Source organism: Phocoena sinus, chromosome 3, assembly GCF_008692025.1.
Source record: "Phocoena sinus isolate mPhoSin1 chromosome 3, mPhoSin1.pri, whole genome shotgun sequence".
Taxonomy (NCBI): domain Eukaryota; kingdom Metazoa; phylum Chordata; class Mammalia; order Artiodactyla; family Phocoenidae; genus Phocoena; species Phocoena sinus.
The window spans coordinates 164,415,757-164,435,885 of record NC_045765.1 but is presented as its reverse complement, the minus strand read 5'-3'; the positions used below and the strand labels follow the sequence as shown (position 1 = coordinate 164,435,885).

Genomic DNA, 20,129 nt, shown 5'->3' with positions numbered 1-20,129 from the left:
ATTTAGTTTTTAAACTGATTTAGATTCAATCAATGCTACTGGCCTAGCTAGTCCGCTCTTTCAAGTTTGACTACTGTATGTGAAATAACCAAAGATGGGTAAAGCTTTCACACTAAATACAATAACTCAGTTTCTTTACATCTGTATACAATGGAGGGAAATGAGCAAAATGACATTTATCACAAAAAATAAACTTCAAATATAAAACTTTGGTTTAAAATGTACAGCTCAAGAATTTTACTGGGCATGGGATTTTTACATAATGTTATAATCATAGAATGTTTTTTTTTTTTTTTTTTTTTGGGTTATGCGGGCCTCTAACCGCTGCGGCCTCCACTGCTACGGAGCACAGGCTCCGGACACGCAGGCCCAGGGGCCATGGCTCACGGGCCCACCTGCTCCGCGGCATGTGGGATCCTCCCGGACCGGGTCACGAACCCGCGTCCCCTGCATCAGCAGGCAGACTCCCAACCACCGCACCACCAGGGAAGCCCTATAGAATGGTATTTTTATAGCTTGCTCTAGTTCCCAACTATTTCCTTGAACAGTTTTGTCTTTGGATTATTTACCATTTAAAAAAATTAATGTAGCACAAAATGAGGAAAAGCATTACATATATTTCTTTATAAATTGACAGTCTAAAGATAATAGATTTATATTTCTCACTATCAATAACTGTGAAAAGAAATAGAAAACTAATACAAATCAGTTTAGGAGAAAACAAAATTTAAAAGCCAAATTCTGAAAACATTACAATGTATTTATGGAATTACACTAGCTTAAAGAACCAGTTTTTGATCTGCTGCAAATCACAGACTTTTCCCTAGATGCCTGCATGGTTTGCTCACACATTTATTTAGGTCCCTGATCAAGTATCTTCTCACAAAGGATGATTTCCTGGCCCTTTGAACATCCTCTCAAAACTAGAGTAGTTTTGGGACTTCGCTGGCGGTCCAGTGGTTAAGATGGCGCTTCCACTGCAGGGGGTACGGGTTCAATCCCTGGTCGGGGAACTAAGACCCCACATGCCCCAAAGAGCTTTTATTTACCATATGAGTGACATAGAATACTATTTACGATACTAAAACTGGGAAGTGTTTAAAAGAGAAGGCTGCATCACACACTTTCCATGAGCCGTCAGAGCAATGATGCTGTCAAGTGCCATGTAGCATCTGGGAAGCTTCACTGAACACTCATCATGTGTGCCTCTCATTCTTTTTTTGTTGTTGTTTATTTTATTGAAGTATAGTTGATGTACAATGTTGTGTTAATTTCTGCTGTACAGCAAAGTGATTCATTTATACATATATATACATTCTTTTTTATATTCTTTTCCATTATGGTTTATCACAGGATAATGAATGTAGTTCCCAGTGCTCTACAGTAGGACCCTGTTGTTTATCCATCCTATATATAATAGTTTGCATCTGCTAACCCCAAACTCCCACTCCATCCCTCTCCCACCGCGCCCCGCCCTTGGTAACCACAAGTCTGTTCTCTATGTGACTCTCATTCTCACTCTCGCTCTCATTGTGTGAAAATGAGCATGGAAAGGCAACGAGCATCATGGGATTACTGTGAAAATGGGTGCCTTTGTAGCCCCCCTTGAAAAGTTCTCAAGGACCCCCAGGAATCCCAAGTGCACTCTGGGAAACACTGTCCTACTGTACTCCCCACTGGCTTTGTCATTGCTGGAGGCAACTACCTACCTGACTTTACAGTATTTAGAGTGCTTGATTTCAGCCTTTTTTGCCTAGAATGTAAATGCCACAAGGGCAGAGACTCTCTGTGCTACAGTTAATAAGTGCTTAATACAGATGTTTAAAACAAGAATGTAACACTTACCTGTGCCTATAGTGATACAATAAAAAGCCAGTATGTTAAGATTTGATTTATCAATTGATTTATCAATTGATTTATCAATTGCTGTTGAAGTGACTTAGTGTTTGATAAGTGGCAGTTTTAATGTTTTAACTTCTGGGGGAATCCTATATGACATCTCCATAAGGTATTACCAGGAGACCCCTCCCTCCACTGTGCCCTGGGGAAAAGTCTGCTTAATCTGACTTTCTCACCAGAGCTTTCTGCCTCTTTACTTTTTCCTCACTTCCACCAGCTTTCATCTGACCCTCATGTTTGTGTGTTGTGCACCTAGAGTGCCTTGACAATTTCAAAACCCAATTATATTTTCATTAAAAATTTCCCCATGGGCTTCCCTGGTGGCGCAGCAGTTGAGAGTCCGCCTGCCGATGCAGGGGACACGGGTTCGTGCCCCGGTCCGGGAAGATCCCACGTGCCGCAGAGCAGCTGGACCCGTGAGCCATGACCACTGAGTCTGCGTGTCCGGAGCCTATGCTCCGCAACGGGAGAGGCCACAGCAGCGAGAGGCCCGCGTACCGCAAAAAAAAAAAAAAAAAAAAAATTTCCCCAGGCTCTAAACTCTGTGCTTGATTCCAGGAGACCTGGATTACACAGATGAGAATGATGTTTTTAGTGAGAAATTTGCATTGTTTTCTCTTGCTTAGGGAATGTATAAGAAGCACTTGGTATTTTACATCTTTGCACATCAGTGGTGGAAGCTGAAGCCACAAGAACAAGACAAGGTCTCAATTCCGAGGTCTGCCTCTGAGCTAGTGACCTCTTTGGAGAAGGTATAGCATGCTTCTTAAATGTCTATGTGAAAGAAGGAAATTTAAGATAAAGAAGTGAACATTAGCTGAAAAACAGGTGGAGAGAAAATCTGGAGGGAAAGATAATGATAGCTCCCTGGAGGATATCACTACAGCCTGTGGGCTACCTGGGTGATTTCCCTCACCTTTTGCTCACACCTTTCACTGCTAACTTCCCATTGGCTCTACAACGCCAAAGGTAGTGGAGGAGGTGGGTGTGAGAGAAGTTGGAAAGGAAACAAAAGGACACATGTAGCATCAGACGACTTCAGGCTTGAACCATGACAAACTTCTGCAGAGGGGACTCTCGTGTTTGTATTTCAAAAATTTGGACCAAAGGGCATATGATGAAGTAATTTCACAAGAAATGAACAATTCAAGGATGTATTCAACTAACTTGAATAAATGTATGTCCAGGAAAGGACGTGGGGTCTCCAGAGCCCAGGTGACAGTCGTCAACCACTGGTGGAGTGAGGGGAACAGTAGGACTTGAATCCAGGTTTTATTCCAAGGGCAGGATGGGCTACCTTGAACCCCTACCCAGAGGCTCTCCACCCCATCGGGTCTAACTGAGGACCTGGTTTCCACCATAACAGGTTATCAATATTGTGAGTCACATTATGTATATATTTATTATTTTGATTATTCTAATTACTATAAAAATCTTATACTCTTAAACCACTTCTGAATCCTTTGTTGCCATGCTTGCCAGGAGTTATGAAAATATTCACTTCACAAGGATGTCTCTTACCTTTGTTATTATTACATAAGAATATATGGGATAACATTTTATAGCATTTTAATAACCTGATCTCTCAACAATTTTCTCACCACATAGAATTAAGTATATTCACAGTAATTAAATGAAAATGACAGACTGCAAATCAAGAGTAAGTAATATATTCCCTTCTGTCAAACTACATATGATTATTCTATTTGGATTTTACCTGCTCAGAATGGTAACTTACATGATTGATTCTTGATTTCTTGAATATATTCTGATTTGAGAGCTCAATAAGATAACACTGTTTTCTTTGCCATAATACTCAGAATATCTTAAGTTCCTAAGATTTCCTTCCTACTGAATGCTGGGATTTTCTAGGATATGGTGGAATTTCAATTTGTCCAGCTGCTATAGAAAAATACTTGCTATTTCAAAATATAATAATTAAACAAATTAACAATCTCTATAAACATATAGGCCCTTTTCCCCCAAGTAGTCCATTCTCTTTCTGATTTCGACAAATACTTTCATTAACTTTTGGCTGAGATATAATGACCCTTATTTCTGAGTTTGTATCTCCAAGGATGCATGGATTAAATATGGTACTTGGCCCATGGCAGTTTAGGTCAAGCTGTATATTATATGAGAAGCTAATGGCCCTGAGCTTCTGTCAATAGCTTTTTTTTTTTCCCAGTAAAGCAGCAGCAATTTTGGTGACTCCATGACACGTATTTATTAGAACTGAAATTACACAGCCAGCAGTCACAAAGTAGTGGTGGGTGGCAGAGGTTGTACACATGATTTACATATTGTTTACGATGGCACTTTGCAAAAAATGTGAAGTGTTGGAAAACACTGATAACTGTAGGATGCTACAGTCTGTATACTAGAGCAGTTATTGCTTGCCTTAGGGTCAAGAAGATGGGTTTACTAAGATTCAAATTCTACTTTAACCAGATCTTGGAAAGAAAGATAACAAAAGCTTTTAAACAACAAATTCCGTACTATGTGCTTAGGGGCTGAGACTGGTTGCCATTGTAGTAATGTTTCAAGCTGGTTTTAGACTGTATTTCATGTTGTTTGAGTCTCTTTTGGGTTAGGACTAAGACACTGGCTCTCAAGGGCAGCGTGCCAGGTCCAATTTAGCATCAGCTATTTCATGTCTGTTCTAGCTAATGAGTCCATTGATTGAATCATCACACAAACAAGGGACGAGCGGAATCTCATAGGCTTGTGCTAATTATATGAAACGTGTCAAAGAGCCATACATATTATATGCGTTATGTTTATATAAATATAAACACGTATATTGTTCTAGTATTGAGTAGAAGGTTGTGCTGATTATTCTCTTTGTTCCACATATTCATTCTCCACCCTTCTCCCCACAGAGACTGTATCACAAGGGTCACTTGGCACTTGGTTTATGATTGGACTTGGCCAGCGAGAGGCACGAGAAGGGCATCAGAGGTTAGAGGAGAGAGAGGCCAGGATATTTATTTCTCTGCTCCCGCCAGCCTCGCCTCTTGACTCTGCTGGCACTAGTCCCTCGATTTTTCCTTCGGGACTAAGGGTAGCAAGGGTTTCCATCGGTTGCTACCCCCTGAGTACTTCTGCAGGCATTGATTGCTCCCTGAATCTTGCTCAGTTCTTTGTAAATCGTCCCCTAATTAAATTCTCTTCAGTTAAACTTTTTTTGAGTAGACTCTATTTCCCATCTGGACCCTGATGCAAATACAAACAGCAATTAGGATTTTTTTTTTTTTTTTGTGCGGTACGGTACGCAGGCCTCTCACTGTTGTGGCCTCTCCCGTTGTGGAGCACAGGCTCTGTACGTGCAGGTTCAGCGGCCATGGCTCACGGGCCCAGCCGCTCCGCGGCATGTGGGATCTTCCCGGACCGGGGCACGAACCCGCATCCCCTGCATCGGCAGGCGGTCTCTCAACCACTGCGCCACCAGGGAAGCCCAGGATTTTTAATTTATGATAGTCTCAGTACTTAAAATTAGCAATAATTGATCCCCCAAATGATAGCTGTCTACTCAATATATTTAAATTAACTTCCTAAACTTTATTCAATTCGTTCAGTCTCAAACTGACTCTGAAAATGTTAAGAACAAACATTTCATAAGAACATAAATATTCCACATTTCACTGTGGTTCAGATATTTTGGTATAAAAATTTCAAGTGGCATTTTCATCACCTGTGTTTTTTGTCTGTTTTTTTTTTGCTTTGCTTTGTTTTTTTATTTTGCTTTGTTTCTTTTCCTATCTTCAAACAAGGAAGCAGGGCCTTCCAAAAAGAATAATTAACTGAAATCCTAGGAGCCTTCAAAAGATAATTCACTACCTAATAACATAAACTAAGTAATATTTCTGAAAACCAACTAATTCAGCAGTTAGCAAATACATTTCAAAAAAATCTTACTGGAGTATTTAAATTTCCCATAATAAAGATAAATCTTTTGTAGATAGTGTTTGAAAACATTCTGCAGAAATACAAAAGTGAACACTAAAAGTTCTTTCTATTTCTCCTGGGTGTAGCAGAGTGTCTCAATTCAGAAATTCAGGATTATTAATTGACTTAAAGTTTTTTTTTTTAAAGTTCATATACTTATCCTTTCTATTATTTTATTTATTTATCTCTTTTACTATTCATTTATTTATTTCTTCTACTGTTTTTTATATTACTTTATCTCTGAATTGCTTCTAGTATTTCCATCTTCCTAGCTTCTTTTGGTTTATTTAACTCTTTTTAAGGTGTCCCAGTAATGAATACACATCTCTTTCCTTTGTCTTTTATTTTTAATAATAAAATTCTGATTTCCTCTGAGTGCAGTTTTTTACCATACACTTATGTTTTCATTATAAAATGTTGCTATTCTATTTGCTTTGTAAATAGCATGTAATTTTCTTTTTGCTTCCGTTTTGATTCACAGTAGCCAAAAGTATGTCTCTTAATTTTAATGTGATTATATGTTTGCTTAGCATTTTATTATTTACTTTTAATTTTACTGAGTTATCATCAAAGAACGTGGCCTTCCTATGCTTTTTAATTTTTAGGATTGTCTTTACAGTCCATCAGCTGATCAATTTTTATAAATTTTCCTTGGACATATATAACAAGTGTTTATTATTGTTCAAAAAATGTTTTTAATTTATTTAATGTATTGATTTGTTAATTACTTATTCCAACTTTCTGTGGCTTTTTCTTTTAGGATTCAGTCTGATTCTGAATACTAAAAGAAAAAGTGTTCACAATATTTTTCATCACCTTCTTACATTTTTAATAATTTTTAATATTCAGGTGCCATTTTGTTTGGCACATACATATTCACCAGATTTTACCACATAATTATAAGTTAAGATATTTTTACTGGATAATTCCTTTTTGACCCTGCTTAGTGCTTCTGCATTAAAGTCCACATCACCTTACATTATTCTTCCCAATCCCACTCCTTGTGTTCATTGTATTTGCTGTCACTACTTTGTCTATTCCTTTAATTTCAATATTTATGTCATTAATATAAGTGTGTATATTAAACATAACATCACTATTTTATTTACATTTACTGCAAATTTGAATTTTCATTCTTTTCAGAGAATTTAGTGCTTACATATAGTGCTAGATTGATATACTTGATTTATCACTTCTATTTTAATTTGCTTCTTAATTTACTCTTTTCTTCCTTCTTTTTTCTGTACTTTCTATGAATAAAAGGTTATCTCCCTCCTAAAATCATAATAAAATATATTTCTCTATTATTCTATAAAAAATAAGATAGCCAATATCATCCTCCCAAGACACATTATTTTATCTCTGCTTTCCTTACTCTATAATAAAATGAGTACATGTGCCTCAAATATTAATTAGATATAGTTCTAACTACAACTACCCCTACAAAAGAAATATATTTATAGACTTTGAGAAAAAAGAGGTAGCAATCTTACATTTTAAAATATAAAACACAGAGAACAAGTATAATACAAATCATGCATCTTACTTTAGGAGTTTTATTAAAGGGATGCATATGGTTAAAATAAATCTGGATATTCATGATGATGTTACCCTAAGAGTCGTGGTATTATAAAGATCATAGAGAAATGAACTAATATATAAATTAAATGGTTTTGAGATCACTATGCTATCTTACTCTTATATCTTTCTTTTATATAGCAAACCTTGATGGGTATTCAAGGAAATTTTACTTTTTTAAATTAAGGAATAAAATGCTCTACTGATTTCTCATGTAGAAATTATCAGGGTAAGGTACACTTTAATGATTTGATTTTTAGCTTTTTGTGGGATTTTATTAAAATAGGTCAAGAGAATTTTATAATTTATTAAAATGAAGCTCATTTCAATTCATAGAACTTTAATTTCAAAGCCTCAGCTACTCTGGTTGAAAAATATATAAGTAAAAGAAAGAAATCTTTAAATATTCTATTGAGATTAATATAGCTATGCAAGATAGCTAAACATAGAAATAGAAGGAGTTATTGCATAGTACTATAGCATGGTACTAAGTAGTACTGCATACGTTACATCATTTTTTTTTCTATTTTGTTATATAATTGCTCTACCATTTAAGATCTCTACCAACAATAATCTGTATGAGTAAAGCATTGATAGTTAACTTTAAAGCAGACACTGTGTTGATTAAACAACTAAATGATGAGTTCGTACAATGTGCTACTCTAGATGCTAAAAAGGATATCAGAGAATTGGTGAGGATCACCAATATGTCAATAATTGGTGAGAAATCTAGATGATAATTACTGACTTAAGAGAGTTTCTAATCAAATGTGAATTAGTGTGGGGTAATGTTGGAAGGAAGTAGGTGAGAGAGGAGTGAAATGGATAAAACAAGTATAAACACATCTTGAAGTCCTATTAGATATGACTCATGATATAAATTATAATAATATTATAATATTAATGACATAATGCTCTTATATTTTAATTGTCTTCAAGCTTAACTGTCATTTGACTTACTTTCACTTGTTGAATAGTCTTGTGGGTCAAGTATTCCTGATTCCTGCAGTGATCTAATACAGGAGTCCACCAATTCAAGGCCTGTTGTGAGCTCATCTTCGATATCTTTTTGACCATCTGAAATATAATATTTTAAAGACATGAACAAATACATGGTAATGTCAATACTAAAGCTTAAGACTATCATTTAATAATAAAAAATATCCTAACCAAAGATACTATCTTTTTGAAATGCTCATTAGATATCACATTGTAACCCTTGGTCAACCACCATTAAAAACCAAGGCCAGCCAAGTCCATGTATCCATGAAGAACATAAAGTTCCTAGGGAATTGGGAGAACTTAACTCCCACGAAATCTTGAGCTATCAGAACAGCTTCATCTAATTTTAGTGTCATGTGTTGTCATATTCATTTTCATAAGTCTCTTCCTAAAGTTCACAAGAAAATTAATCAACAGAGATATATGCAGCAGTAAGTATAAATGCTCATCAAGAAGCTGTACTTTCAATCTAAATGTCCATCAACAGAAGAATGGATAAAGAAGATGTGGTGCATATATATATACAATGGAATATTACTCAGCCATAAAAAAGAGTGAAATAATGCCATTTGCAGCAACATGGATGGACCTAGAGATGATCATACTAAGTGAAGTAAGTCAAAGAGAGAAAGGCAAATACCATATGATATCACTTGTGTGTGAAACCTAAAATATGATACAAGTGAATTTATTTGCAAAATAGAAAACAGACTCACAGACATAGAAAACAAACTTATGGTTACCAAAGGGGAAACGGGGTAGGGGATGGATAAATTGGGAGTTTGGGATTAGCAGATACAAACTACTTTATGTAAAATAGATAAACAACAAGGACCTACTGTATAGCACAGGGAAATATATCGAATATCTTGTAATAAACCATAATGGAAAGGAATATGAAAAAGAATATATCTATATCTATCTATATATATATATGAATCACTTTGCTGTACACCAGGAACTAACACAAAACTGTAAATCAACTATACTTCAATAAAAAAAAGAAGCTGTACTTTACCTTGTGATTGCCAGTGAAACTGCTCTTCTGCTGAACTATAAAAGAGAGAATACATAGGTATAATGAATTGGTTAGAAACAAAAGAACTCTAGACTATAAGACACAAAGGCACATGAGGGTAGTAATGGTGGCTCCATGGAACTCCCTTTAATTTCTGACTGAGAAAAGGAATCCCATTTTAACACGATCTTAGCTTTAATATGTTTGATGTATACCTCTTTTGAATCACAGGTATTAGCATGTTATAAATGGACGTTGTTCAGTAATTTTCAGAAGAACAGCTCATTTTTAACAAATCCCAACATATCATACTTATTCCTTACAATAATTTCTACATACATACAGTTCTATTCAACTTTAGTCATTTTAAAATACAAATCTGAATAGTTTCATGTAGACTTTGTAAGGTATTCTAACAAAGAAATAACTTTCTCCATTTTCATTATAAAGAGATAAAATAAATCTATACCTTCTTCTAGACATATCATATAAGGAGTTCCTTTCAGCTGTTTATTATATTTTAAATTAAGTAATATAAAAGTTTTAACACTTTACACCAATTGAATATACAGTTCCCAAATTCTCACTTTATAAGTACATCTTATAAAATGACCCAGGTAGAAAGGGTTGCTCATCTAAATGATATGTCAAAGATACTGTGCAGATTGTAATGATGTAGGCATATAAATTTATTCTGAATGATTTATTAAAATACATAAATTTAAAATTTCTAAATATGAACAGCTCTTTAATTATATATGCAAATAGTTCCAACATACCCTTTTTTAATATGTCAATAATTTGTGAGAAATCTAGAGGCCAATTACACACAGGTATCATTTTGAGAATGACTTTCTACCCTTATTTCACTAGATCTTTTACTCTGATCAAGCAGCTTCTATGAATAGCTCATCAGTTTCACAACAGCAAGCAGGTTTTAGAACTTTAATCTGTACCTTAGAGATGGCTTCTGAATACATTTGCTGGGGGAAAAGGAAATTCTGGTATAAATCAGCATTCAGAATAGCCATGATTGATATACATGAATATAAGAGTAGTCCCTTAAGAGACATATGACTTTTTTAGGCTATCTTTCTTCTCAGCCAATCCATTTTAGAAAAGTGGAAAATGGTTTTGCAATGATGAGAGCTATAGACAATTGATACATGAAATGATAACATTACAAATTCAGTCCAATGCAACTTCTTGCTTCAAAAAGATATAGCATGATAAAGTAGTAAGGTCTAACTGCAAAGTTTAACACTTAAAACAGAAATGTAATCCTATAATTAATATTTTAAAAATTACAAAGCATGTTCACTTAGTAAGTGGCATTTAATATAGGGGTGGAAAATGCTTTCATAATTGTAGTGAGTTGAATGGTGCCCTTCCCCCGCAAAAGATATGTCCACACCAAATCCCTAGAAATTGTGAATGGTTACTTATTGGAAAAGGGTTTCCACAGATGTAATTAAGTTAAAGATCTTCAGATAAGATCATCCTAAATCCAATGACAAGTGTCCTTAAAAAAGATCCTTAGAGGAGAAAGATGCAGAGGAGAAGGTCAGAGGCAGAGGAAGAGACTGGAGTTATGCATCTTTAAGCCAAGGAATGTCTGGAGCCAGCAGAATCTGGAAGAGTTGAGAAAAACTCCTCCCCTTTAGCCTTCCTAGGGAACATAGCCCTGTCGACAGAACTTGATTTTGAACTTCTGGACTCCCAAACTGTGAGATAATAAATGTCTTTTATTTTAAGCCACTCAGTTGTAGTAATTTGTTATGGCAGCCCAAGGAAGCCAATACAGTATTCTTCTGATACAGTAAAAATATTCTCATGCTATATCCTTCAAGATTTACTACTATCTCTATGCTACTACATTCCTTTTACCAGTTCAGTCCTTTGCTGAGTACTTACTGTACACCAAGGCTCTGCTAATTCACAACAATCATTAACATCTTTTGGTGGATGGGGAATAACTGGCTTATTGATGTTAAATAACTTGACCACACACATCATAAGGAACTCAGCAGGGATTTAAACTAATCTGTCCAACTCCAAAAGTCATAGAACAGAGCTGGAATAATCAGGCTCCCTGTCTTCAGACTATACTACAAAGCTCTAGTAATCAAAAGAGTATGGTACTGGCACAAAAACACACATATAGATCAATGGAATAGAATAAAGAGTCCAGAAATAAACCCACACACCGTTGGTCAATTAATCTATGACAAAGGAGGCAAGAATATACAATGGAGAGAAGACAGTCTTTTCAATAAGTGGTGCTGGAAAAACTGGATAGCTACATGTAAAAGAATGAAATTAGAACATTCTCTATCATCATATACAAAGATAAACTCAAACTGGAGTAACACCAGATACTATAAAACTCATAGAGGAAAACATAGGCAGAACACTCTTTGACATAAATCTCAGCAATATTTTTTTTATTGGATCCATATCCTAAAGCAAAGGAAACAAAAGTAAAAATAAACTAATGGGACCTCATTAAACTTAAAAGCTTTTCCACAACAAAGGAAACCATCGACAAAATGACAACACAACCTACTGAATGGGAGAAGGTATTTGCAAATGATATGACCAAAAAGGGCGTAATTCCAAAATATACAAATAGCTCATACAACTCGATATCAAAAAAATAACCCAATTAAAAAATGGGCAAAAGAACTGAATAGACATTTTTTTCAAAGAGGAAATACAGATGGCCACCAGGCACATGAAAAGATGCTCAATATTGCTAGTCATCAGGGAAATGCAAATCAAAACCACAATGAGATATCACCTCACACCTGTCAGAATGGCTATCAACAAAAAGAACACTAATAATAGATGTTGGCAAGGATGTGGAAAAAAGGGAATCCTTGTACACTGTTGGTGGGAATGTAAATCGCTGCAGTCACTGTGGAAAACAGTATGGAGGTTTCTCAAAAAACTAGAAACAGAACTACATATGAGCCAGCAATTCCACTCCTGGGTATATATCCAAAAAACACCCCACTGTTTTGAAAAGATAGTGCACTCCAATGTTCATAGCATCATTGTTTACAATTGCCAAGCTATGGAAGCAACTGAGGTGTCCATCAGCAGATGAATGGATAAAGAAGATATGATATATAATGGAATACTACTCAGCAATACAAAAGAAGGAAATTTTGCCATTTGCAGCAACATGGATGGACTTAGAGGGCATTATGCTAAATGAAATAAGTCAGACAGGGCTTCCCTGGTGGCGCAGTGGTTGAGAGTCTGCCTGCTGATGCAGGGGATGCAGGTTCGTGCCCTGGTCCGGGAAGATCCCACATGCCGTGGAGCGGCTGGGCCCGTGAGCCATGGCCGCTGAGCCTGCGCGTCTGGAGCCTGTGCTCCCCAACGGGAGAGGCCACAACAGTGAGAGGCCCGCGTACCGCAAAAAAAAAAAAAAAAAAAAAAAAGTCAGACAGAGAAAGACAAATACTGTAAAATATCACTTATAGGTGGAATCTAAACAAAAAACAAACAAACAAAAAAAAACACATTAGAGAACAGGAAAAAAAGCAGACTCACAGGTGTAGAGGACAAACTAGTGGTTACCAGTGGGGAGAGGGAAGAAGGGAGGGGTAAGAAAGGGGTAGAGGGAAAAAAGGGTTATTATAGAATTATATAAAATCATGTGTCTGAAACTTCTGAAAATTGTAAAGCACCACAGAATTTAAAGAGTCCTCCATTCAATGAAAACAAAAAAAAAGTCATGGAGGGAAACACACTTGTTACTTCCCACTTGAAACAATAAGAATGCCCAAGTCACTGGAAGCTTCTCCCATGTCTCATCAAAGCCCTGTTCTCTTCTCCTTCCAGGCACATTGAAGAGCACACTTCCCTGCTCCCTTGCATGTAGATGGGGGCATGTGCCACCTCCTTCCCCAAGCACAGAAGGGCAGGTACGTGATCTCCATGCACTCCCTTGTTAAGTCCTGAGTTGAGGTGGGTCTCTGAGTAACCATGCAAAGGGAAGATTTCCGCCAACCCAGAGAAGACACAACACAAGTGAGAAATAAACCACTGTTTTGCTGAAACTCTGAAGTTGGAGGGTTGTTTGTTTTGGTAGAATAAATGTCACACTGACTAACACAGAAATGTGCCATTATTTGAGTTCATAAGGCATTTTCTACTTCTCCATCTTTCATTTCCACAGTTTAGAGCTGGAAGACAATGTCCTGGGTCACCTAGCACAAATAAGGTGGTGCCACCACTTTCACGCATCCTTTGAGATTTATCCACTCATCCACCATAATGGGTGATTTTATATACAGAACTACACAACACACTGTTAAATAATATTTACTTTTTGTTTGTCTCTTTCAAAAGTGTTTTGATTTTACGTGCAACAGAAACAAGAAGGAACATTTTTATTAAAATTGAAAAAATAACACTGACACTGAATATGAAACTATGTTCTCAAAGCATGAACATCCTCCTTTTGAGTAGACAAAGAGCACTAATCACTTAAATGGTTTCCTGATTCCTTTAGCACAGTTAAAATGCATTAAAAGTATGACTGATCACAGAAAATAGAAGTCCCAAGAGAAACTGGGTTTAGATTTTATTTCCTCTAAGTGCACACTTTACTCTCTCTGTTAGGGGATTCTATACAACTGCATATTTTGTGCATTTGATTCTTTTTCTTTTTCTTTTTTTTTTTTTGTGGTACGTGGGCCTCTCACTGTTGTGGCCTCTCCCGTTGCGGAGCACAGGCTCCGGACGCGCAGGCTCAGCGGCCATGGCTCACGGGCCCAGCCACTCTGCGGCATGTGGGATCTTCCCGGACCGGGGCACAAACCTGTGTCCCCTGCATCGGCAGGCAGACTCTCAACCACTGCGCCACCATTGAAGCCCTGATTCTTTTTCTTAAAGACTGCTCTAAGGTGGATGCTTTTATAAAAAGCAAACTCTTTATTCATTCAATAAACACAAATCATGCCTATGTCTCACACACTCTTATTTAAGGTGTTTAGGAATTACTTGTGGCTTTCTCCCAGTTATATTACTCAATTTAATATAACATAAAAGTCACTTCTGAGGTCGTTGTAACTTCCGTGCATGTTCAAATTCAGGAAATAAAGTTTGCTTTCACTACTGAAATTCTATTTCTTTAAATAGAAATAGTTTCTAAAGAATTAGAATTAATAAAAATGTAGATGTAATTTAGATTAATCTATATTTAAACATAACTTTGTATAAGTTTCAGAACTCAGTTATTATGAGAAAATATATATATTTATAACAAAAACTATCATAAGTAACATTTACCTTTTAAACATACACATAATATACACGTAAGACTGGTAGTGCTAGGAAAGAAATTTTATTTTTTTAAGCAAAAAAAAGAAATTTATTGGAAGGATTTCTGGGACCTCACAAAACTGACAAGAAAGCTGAAACACCAACCATGAAAAGTGTGCAAGAGTGAAGAGGTCAGGCAGCTGAAAGCACAGCCGAGGTCAGGCCCCAGGAGCAGTATGAATGGGAAACCACTTGGTTCTGCTGCTACCACGCTAAAAACCTCCAACTGTTTCAGGTTCTTTGTGACACCAGGTCAAGCTTGAAGTCCCATGTGGAGGCATCCAGCTGACTAAACTTAAAACATCCCCACAGGGGCTTCCCTGGTGGCGCAGTGGTTGAGAGTCCGCCTGCCGATGCAGGGGACACGGGTTCCTGCCCCGGTCCGGGAGGATCCCACGTGCCGCGGAGCGGCTGGGCCTGTGAGCCATGGCCGCTGAGCCTGCGCATCCGGAGCCTGTGCTCCGCAACGGGAGAGGCCACAACAGTGAGAGGCCCGTGTACCGCAAAAACAAAAACAAAAACATCCCCACAGCTAGGGAGAAGGAAAGAGAAGACATCCTCTTTACAGCCTTTTTTTTTTTTTTTTAATGGGAAGTAGAATCCTGCCACTCACTTAATTTGTGACTTATTTCAAGTAGCAGAAGTGCTCATATGCAAGGTAACCCTCCTCCATTTTGGAATAGTAGACCAATTTCCACTTGGTAATCAGGATCAATTATGCCAGCTAACACCATAATATCCTCCTTTGCCTGTTGTTCCAGAGGCATGAGGAATCTGAAGTTCTTGAGTGACAGCTTTCACTTCCAGTTCAGTGGAATCATGGTTATATTAGCAGGTGGAAACTTTCTTCCTTCTAGAATTAAAACCTGAGAAAATAGAGAGTAAACCACATGGGAGCCTCCAGAAAAGGAAGATTCCATGCTGCTATTTAAGAAAATAATATCCTGGATAAAAGTTGTCAGTGCGGGATGAAGTGAGAGAGTGGCGTGGACATATATACACTACCAGATGTAAAATGGATGGCTAGTGGGAAGCAGCCGCATAGCACAGGGAGATCAGCTCGGTGCTTTGAGACCACCTAGAGGGTGGGAGGGAGACGCAAGAGGGAGGGGACATGGGGACACATGTATACATGTGGCTGATTCACTTGCTTGTGCAGCAGAGACAGCACTGTGGGGCAATTACACTCCGATAACGATGTTAAAAAAAAAAGTCGGCAGCGCCTCTCCTCAGATGTCAGGGTACAGACAGGAAACACTCTTTTCCTGCAGATGTGGCCACACGCAGGCACTTGTCCCAAAGCCACTGTGGTGCCCAGGAACGAATTTTTAAAACAATGTATCACAAGCAAAAATCCTAGTAGCTAATGCATAGATAGCTCTCACATTACAACAGGCAATATTCTAACTGGTTTATAGTTAATCTTCATGACAAAACTTTTGAGAGAGGTGATATTTTCCCGTTTTATTGATAATAAAACTAAGGTAAGGTTAAAAAGTGCTTAAGGTAGTTGCTGGAGATCCCACAGCCAGCAAATAATTAAGCCAGGATTGTGACCCTGGCCATCTGGTTCTAGAGGCCACGTTCCGAACTAATGTTCTATTCACACACTTGGCACAAAAATTGAACTCCCATGCAATTAAAAACGAAAACATAAACATAAACACCAGAAAGCAAGTTGAAAAAACAAGCCACATCCTGAGAGAAGATATTTGCAATGCATACAGCTTACAAAGGGTTAGTTTCCAGAACAAATAAATAACTCCTACAAATCAATGAAATAGAGATTAAATGATCAGATAGAAGAGAGGTCAACAAGTATATGTAAAGCAGCTGCAGAGCAGAAAAATCAGGAATTTATGGTCACCAAACACATTAAAAGATACTCAACCCTATTAGGAACTGAAAGAATAGAAATAGAAAGATACCTCTTTATACTTCATAGGCTGTAAAACAATTAGAAAGTCTGACTGTACTAAGTGTTGAAGAGGAGATGAGGAAATATGAACTCTCATACATTGTATGTGGGAGAGTAAATTAGTGAAACACTTGGGTGAGCTATCAGTCAATAGCTGATAATGTTTTATGAGCAAATGGCCAATCATCCAGCAATTCTGCTTCTTGGTAGAGCCTTGAGAAAAACCTGTGCACCTGTGCCCAGGAGACTTGTACAAGACTGTTCATGCCTCTATGTTGGCAGTAGCAAAACAAGAGAAATGACCTAAGTTATCAGCAATAGGAGAATGGATAAATATAATAACATGATTCCAAATCATATATGACATAATATGCAATAAACACTATTTGGCAAGTAAAACAAATTAGCCAGATACACAATGTATCCACATGGGTCAGGCTCAAAAGCAAAATAAGAGTGGAAAATGTAAATTGCACATAGGACGTGTACTGCAGGACTCCAATTATGAAAATATTTAAAATACTGACTAAATAATATTGTGTATAAATACAAACACACACACACATATATGTGTGTGAGACAGAGATCAAACAAACGTGGATTAAAAAGATACACCCAGGGCTTCCGTGGTGGCGCAGTGGTTGAGAGTCCGCCTGCTGATGCAGGGGACACAGGTTTGTGCCCCGGTCCGGGAAGATCCCACATGCCGCAGAGTGGCTGGGCCCGTGAGCCATGGCCTCTGAGCCTGTGTGTCCGGAGCCTGTGCTCCGCAACGGAGAGGCCACAACAGTGAGAGGCCCGCGTACCGCAAAAAAAAAAAAAAAAAAAAAAGATACATCCAAATTCATGATGGTGGTGGCCTCTGGGGGAGAAATAAGTCTAAGGAAGGGCAAAAAGGGAATTTCACTTTTATCTCTATGTTTTTATGCTATGAAAAATGAGGGAAAATGTTAACACTACTTTAAGAATGTCTCTGATGCTTGAAATAGGGAAATCACAAATCTTACATTTAGAAACATGTTTAGTTAAATGCTTTCATAAAACCTTGTGATTCAGTTCTACATCATATTCTCATCATTGTTGGAGTCACTCATAGTTGAACCTCAAATGATGCAAAACAATTCTGAAATTTATAAGTATAAATAATAGAGGGAAAATAATGGTTTTGAATATAATTACTTTTTTCCTCTATTGTGCACATGAGAAAAATGACAGCATCACTTTTACTGTGGTTCAAGTCTGACATACTTTGAACATTTCAAGTAAGCAAACAATAACTTTCAAGTTCTGAGGGCATGAGGTGGGGGGTAAAACTAGTTTAAACCAAAGAATAACCTTTGAGTTCCTCAAGAAGTGATTTTCACCCTCATCATTTTTAGCGTGATAGTCTCCTTATCCACCTGTGGGCCATTTCTAATTAATTACTTAATTAATAAGAAAGTTCAGAGAGTTTTCTTAACATCAGGAAAAGGCACAAAGCAAACCATTACTACAGCTACTCTGTCTGTTATGAACCTGCTCAAACACATTTTCTTATTTTCTTTTTCAACTTTTTGATGTCCAAGGCATCAATCCCTGCACTGTATCATGTGGCATACTACTGCTCACAGTGTCGTTCAAAATGAAATAAAGGAAAGAAACTATGAGTTTTTGGTTAGTTGGCTTTCAAGTTAAGCAATGTACCCAAAATATAAGCCAGAGAAACTACTGTGCAGTAAACTGTTTCCAAACTGATGTTCGATTCTCAGGTCACAGGAACCAAGGGCCTTATATTTATGATGTCCATATGACCTGAAACTGTATTATGACATAAAGTCTTTTTTGGTATATGGCTTTTGCATGCAGCCATATCACAAAACGAGCCACTGGTGGCAAAATCAAATGACCTTGGTCAAGTCTCGAATACTGTGGAAATAAAACACGTTTAGAAAAAATAGTGAGAAGTGGTACCTCTGGAGCTCTGTTTAGGCTGCTGTTGCCCTTGCACTTTAGTGCTCTGTATGCAACCCTTATTAGTTTGGTTGGTGAGTAACCGTGCTTCCCCCAGAACTTTCTGCAGAGCTGACTTCCTTTCAGTCTATTGCCTTGTAGTCTCTATAAGTATCTGTGATATATTCCCAAATGAAGGTCATAATATCTCCACTGTGCAATTAGAATGTTTATTTCTTTCTTAAGTCACATATCTTCTACCTGCTTTAACTATTTTCATCAACATGTAATTTTACAGCTATTACAATAATGTTTACAGGGATACAGTGGGTAGTCGTAGGACCACAAAGCTCCCAAACTAGGAGGCTATGTGCATGGTGTCCAGGTGTGTGGGCTCAAAGGCCAGACTCCCTCCAGCTCTGTCCTATATAGGACACTTCTGGCAAGTTACTTAAACTCTCTGGGCCTAAATGGAGACATTGTGAGGCTTAAAGAAATGAGTTAATATCAAGTGATTGATGTATTAAGTGATCAGGACCTGGCACATGTTGGGTAAGGATGCAACTGTGTCCTATTTTATTATATATTGTTCAAATGGTTTCTATGGTTTCTAGATTCTGGCTTATTCTCATCTATTTCATCCCTTAGCATAGACTGCAGACACTGTGGGAGGGTCAAAATGGGGACAGACATGGGGAAATGGGAACAGAGGACATTAAGGAAATACCCAGGAATGGTGTGACCGTGCCTAGGCTCTTGGTCACACCCAGTCCTGGAGAAAATGTAAAACAACGTCCACCACAAACCCTAGGTGAGTGCTCACCATGACTTTGGGCTTGCAGACAGAGAGACACAGTGACAGATCCCCATGTTTGGGCATTCTCATGGGGGATGGAACAGTAAGCACAAAAAGCAGGAAGGACCACTCAGGAAGAGGTGTGTTCAGGCACTACTGCACACAGGTCCATGGGACCTTGAGAACAGCACTTACTCTGAGTCTCAGTTTCCCTATTTGTAAAATGGGGCTATTACTAGAAATTTCCCCATAGGGATCTTGTATTTTTTTAATTTAATTTAATTTTTTTAAGCATTTTAATTTTATATTGGAGTATAGTTGATTAACAATGTTGTGTTAGTTTCGGGTGTACAGAAAAGTGATTCAGTTATACATATACATGTATCTATTCTTTTTCAAATTCTTTTCCCACTTAGGTTATTACATAAAATTGAGCAGGATTTTGTAAAAGTTAAGTGTGTAATGTATGTAAAACCCATAAAACAGTGCTGGGAACATAGGAGCGATTAAAAACGAAGTAAGCGGAGGGCAGAATCAAGACAGCATACTAGGAGGATGTGGAATTCGTGTCTCCACACAACTAGGGCACCTACCAGGCACAGGTGGGGTACCACAGATACCTAAGGGGACAGGAGGAACACCCAGCGACCAGTTGTTTCAATTACAGTTTTATTTTTCCCACTATATTTTTTATCTTTCTAATT

At 37.5% G+C, this 20,129-nt stretch overlaps 1 protein-coding gene across 2 annotated transcripts in view; it reads right to left on the bottom strand.

The window, feature by feature from the left end:
* The window catches only part of CTNND2 (catenin delta 2), a 944,584-nt gene that overhangs the window by 425,856 nt on the left and 498,599 nt on the right, over window positions 1-20,129 (bottom strand). Inside the window, exons 4-5 of one of the 2 annotated variants that reach the window (XM_032628308.1) lie at window positions 9,446-9,480; window positions 8,386-8,502 (exon numbers count right to left, since the gene is read on the bottom strand). In XM_032628308.1, coding sequence (XP_032484199.1) covers window positions 8,386-8,502; window positions 9,446-9,480 — 152 coding nt within the window. Of the gene's footprint in view, window positions 1-8,385; window positions 8,503-9,445; window positions 9,501-20,129 lie in introns of those variants that run through there. The other variant, XM_032628309.1, reaches the window with a different exon arrangement.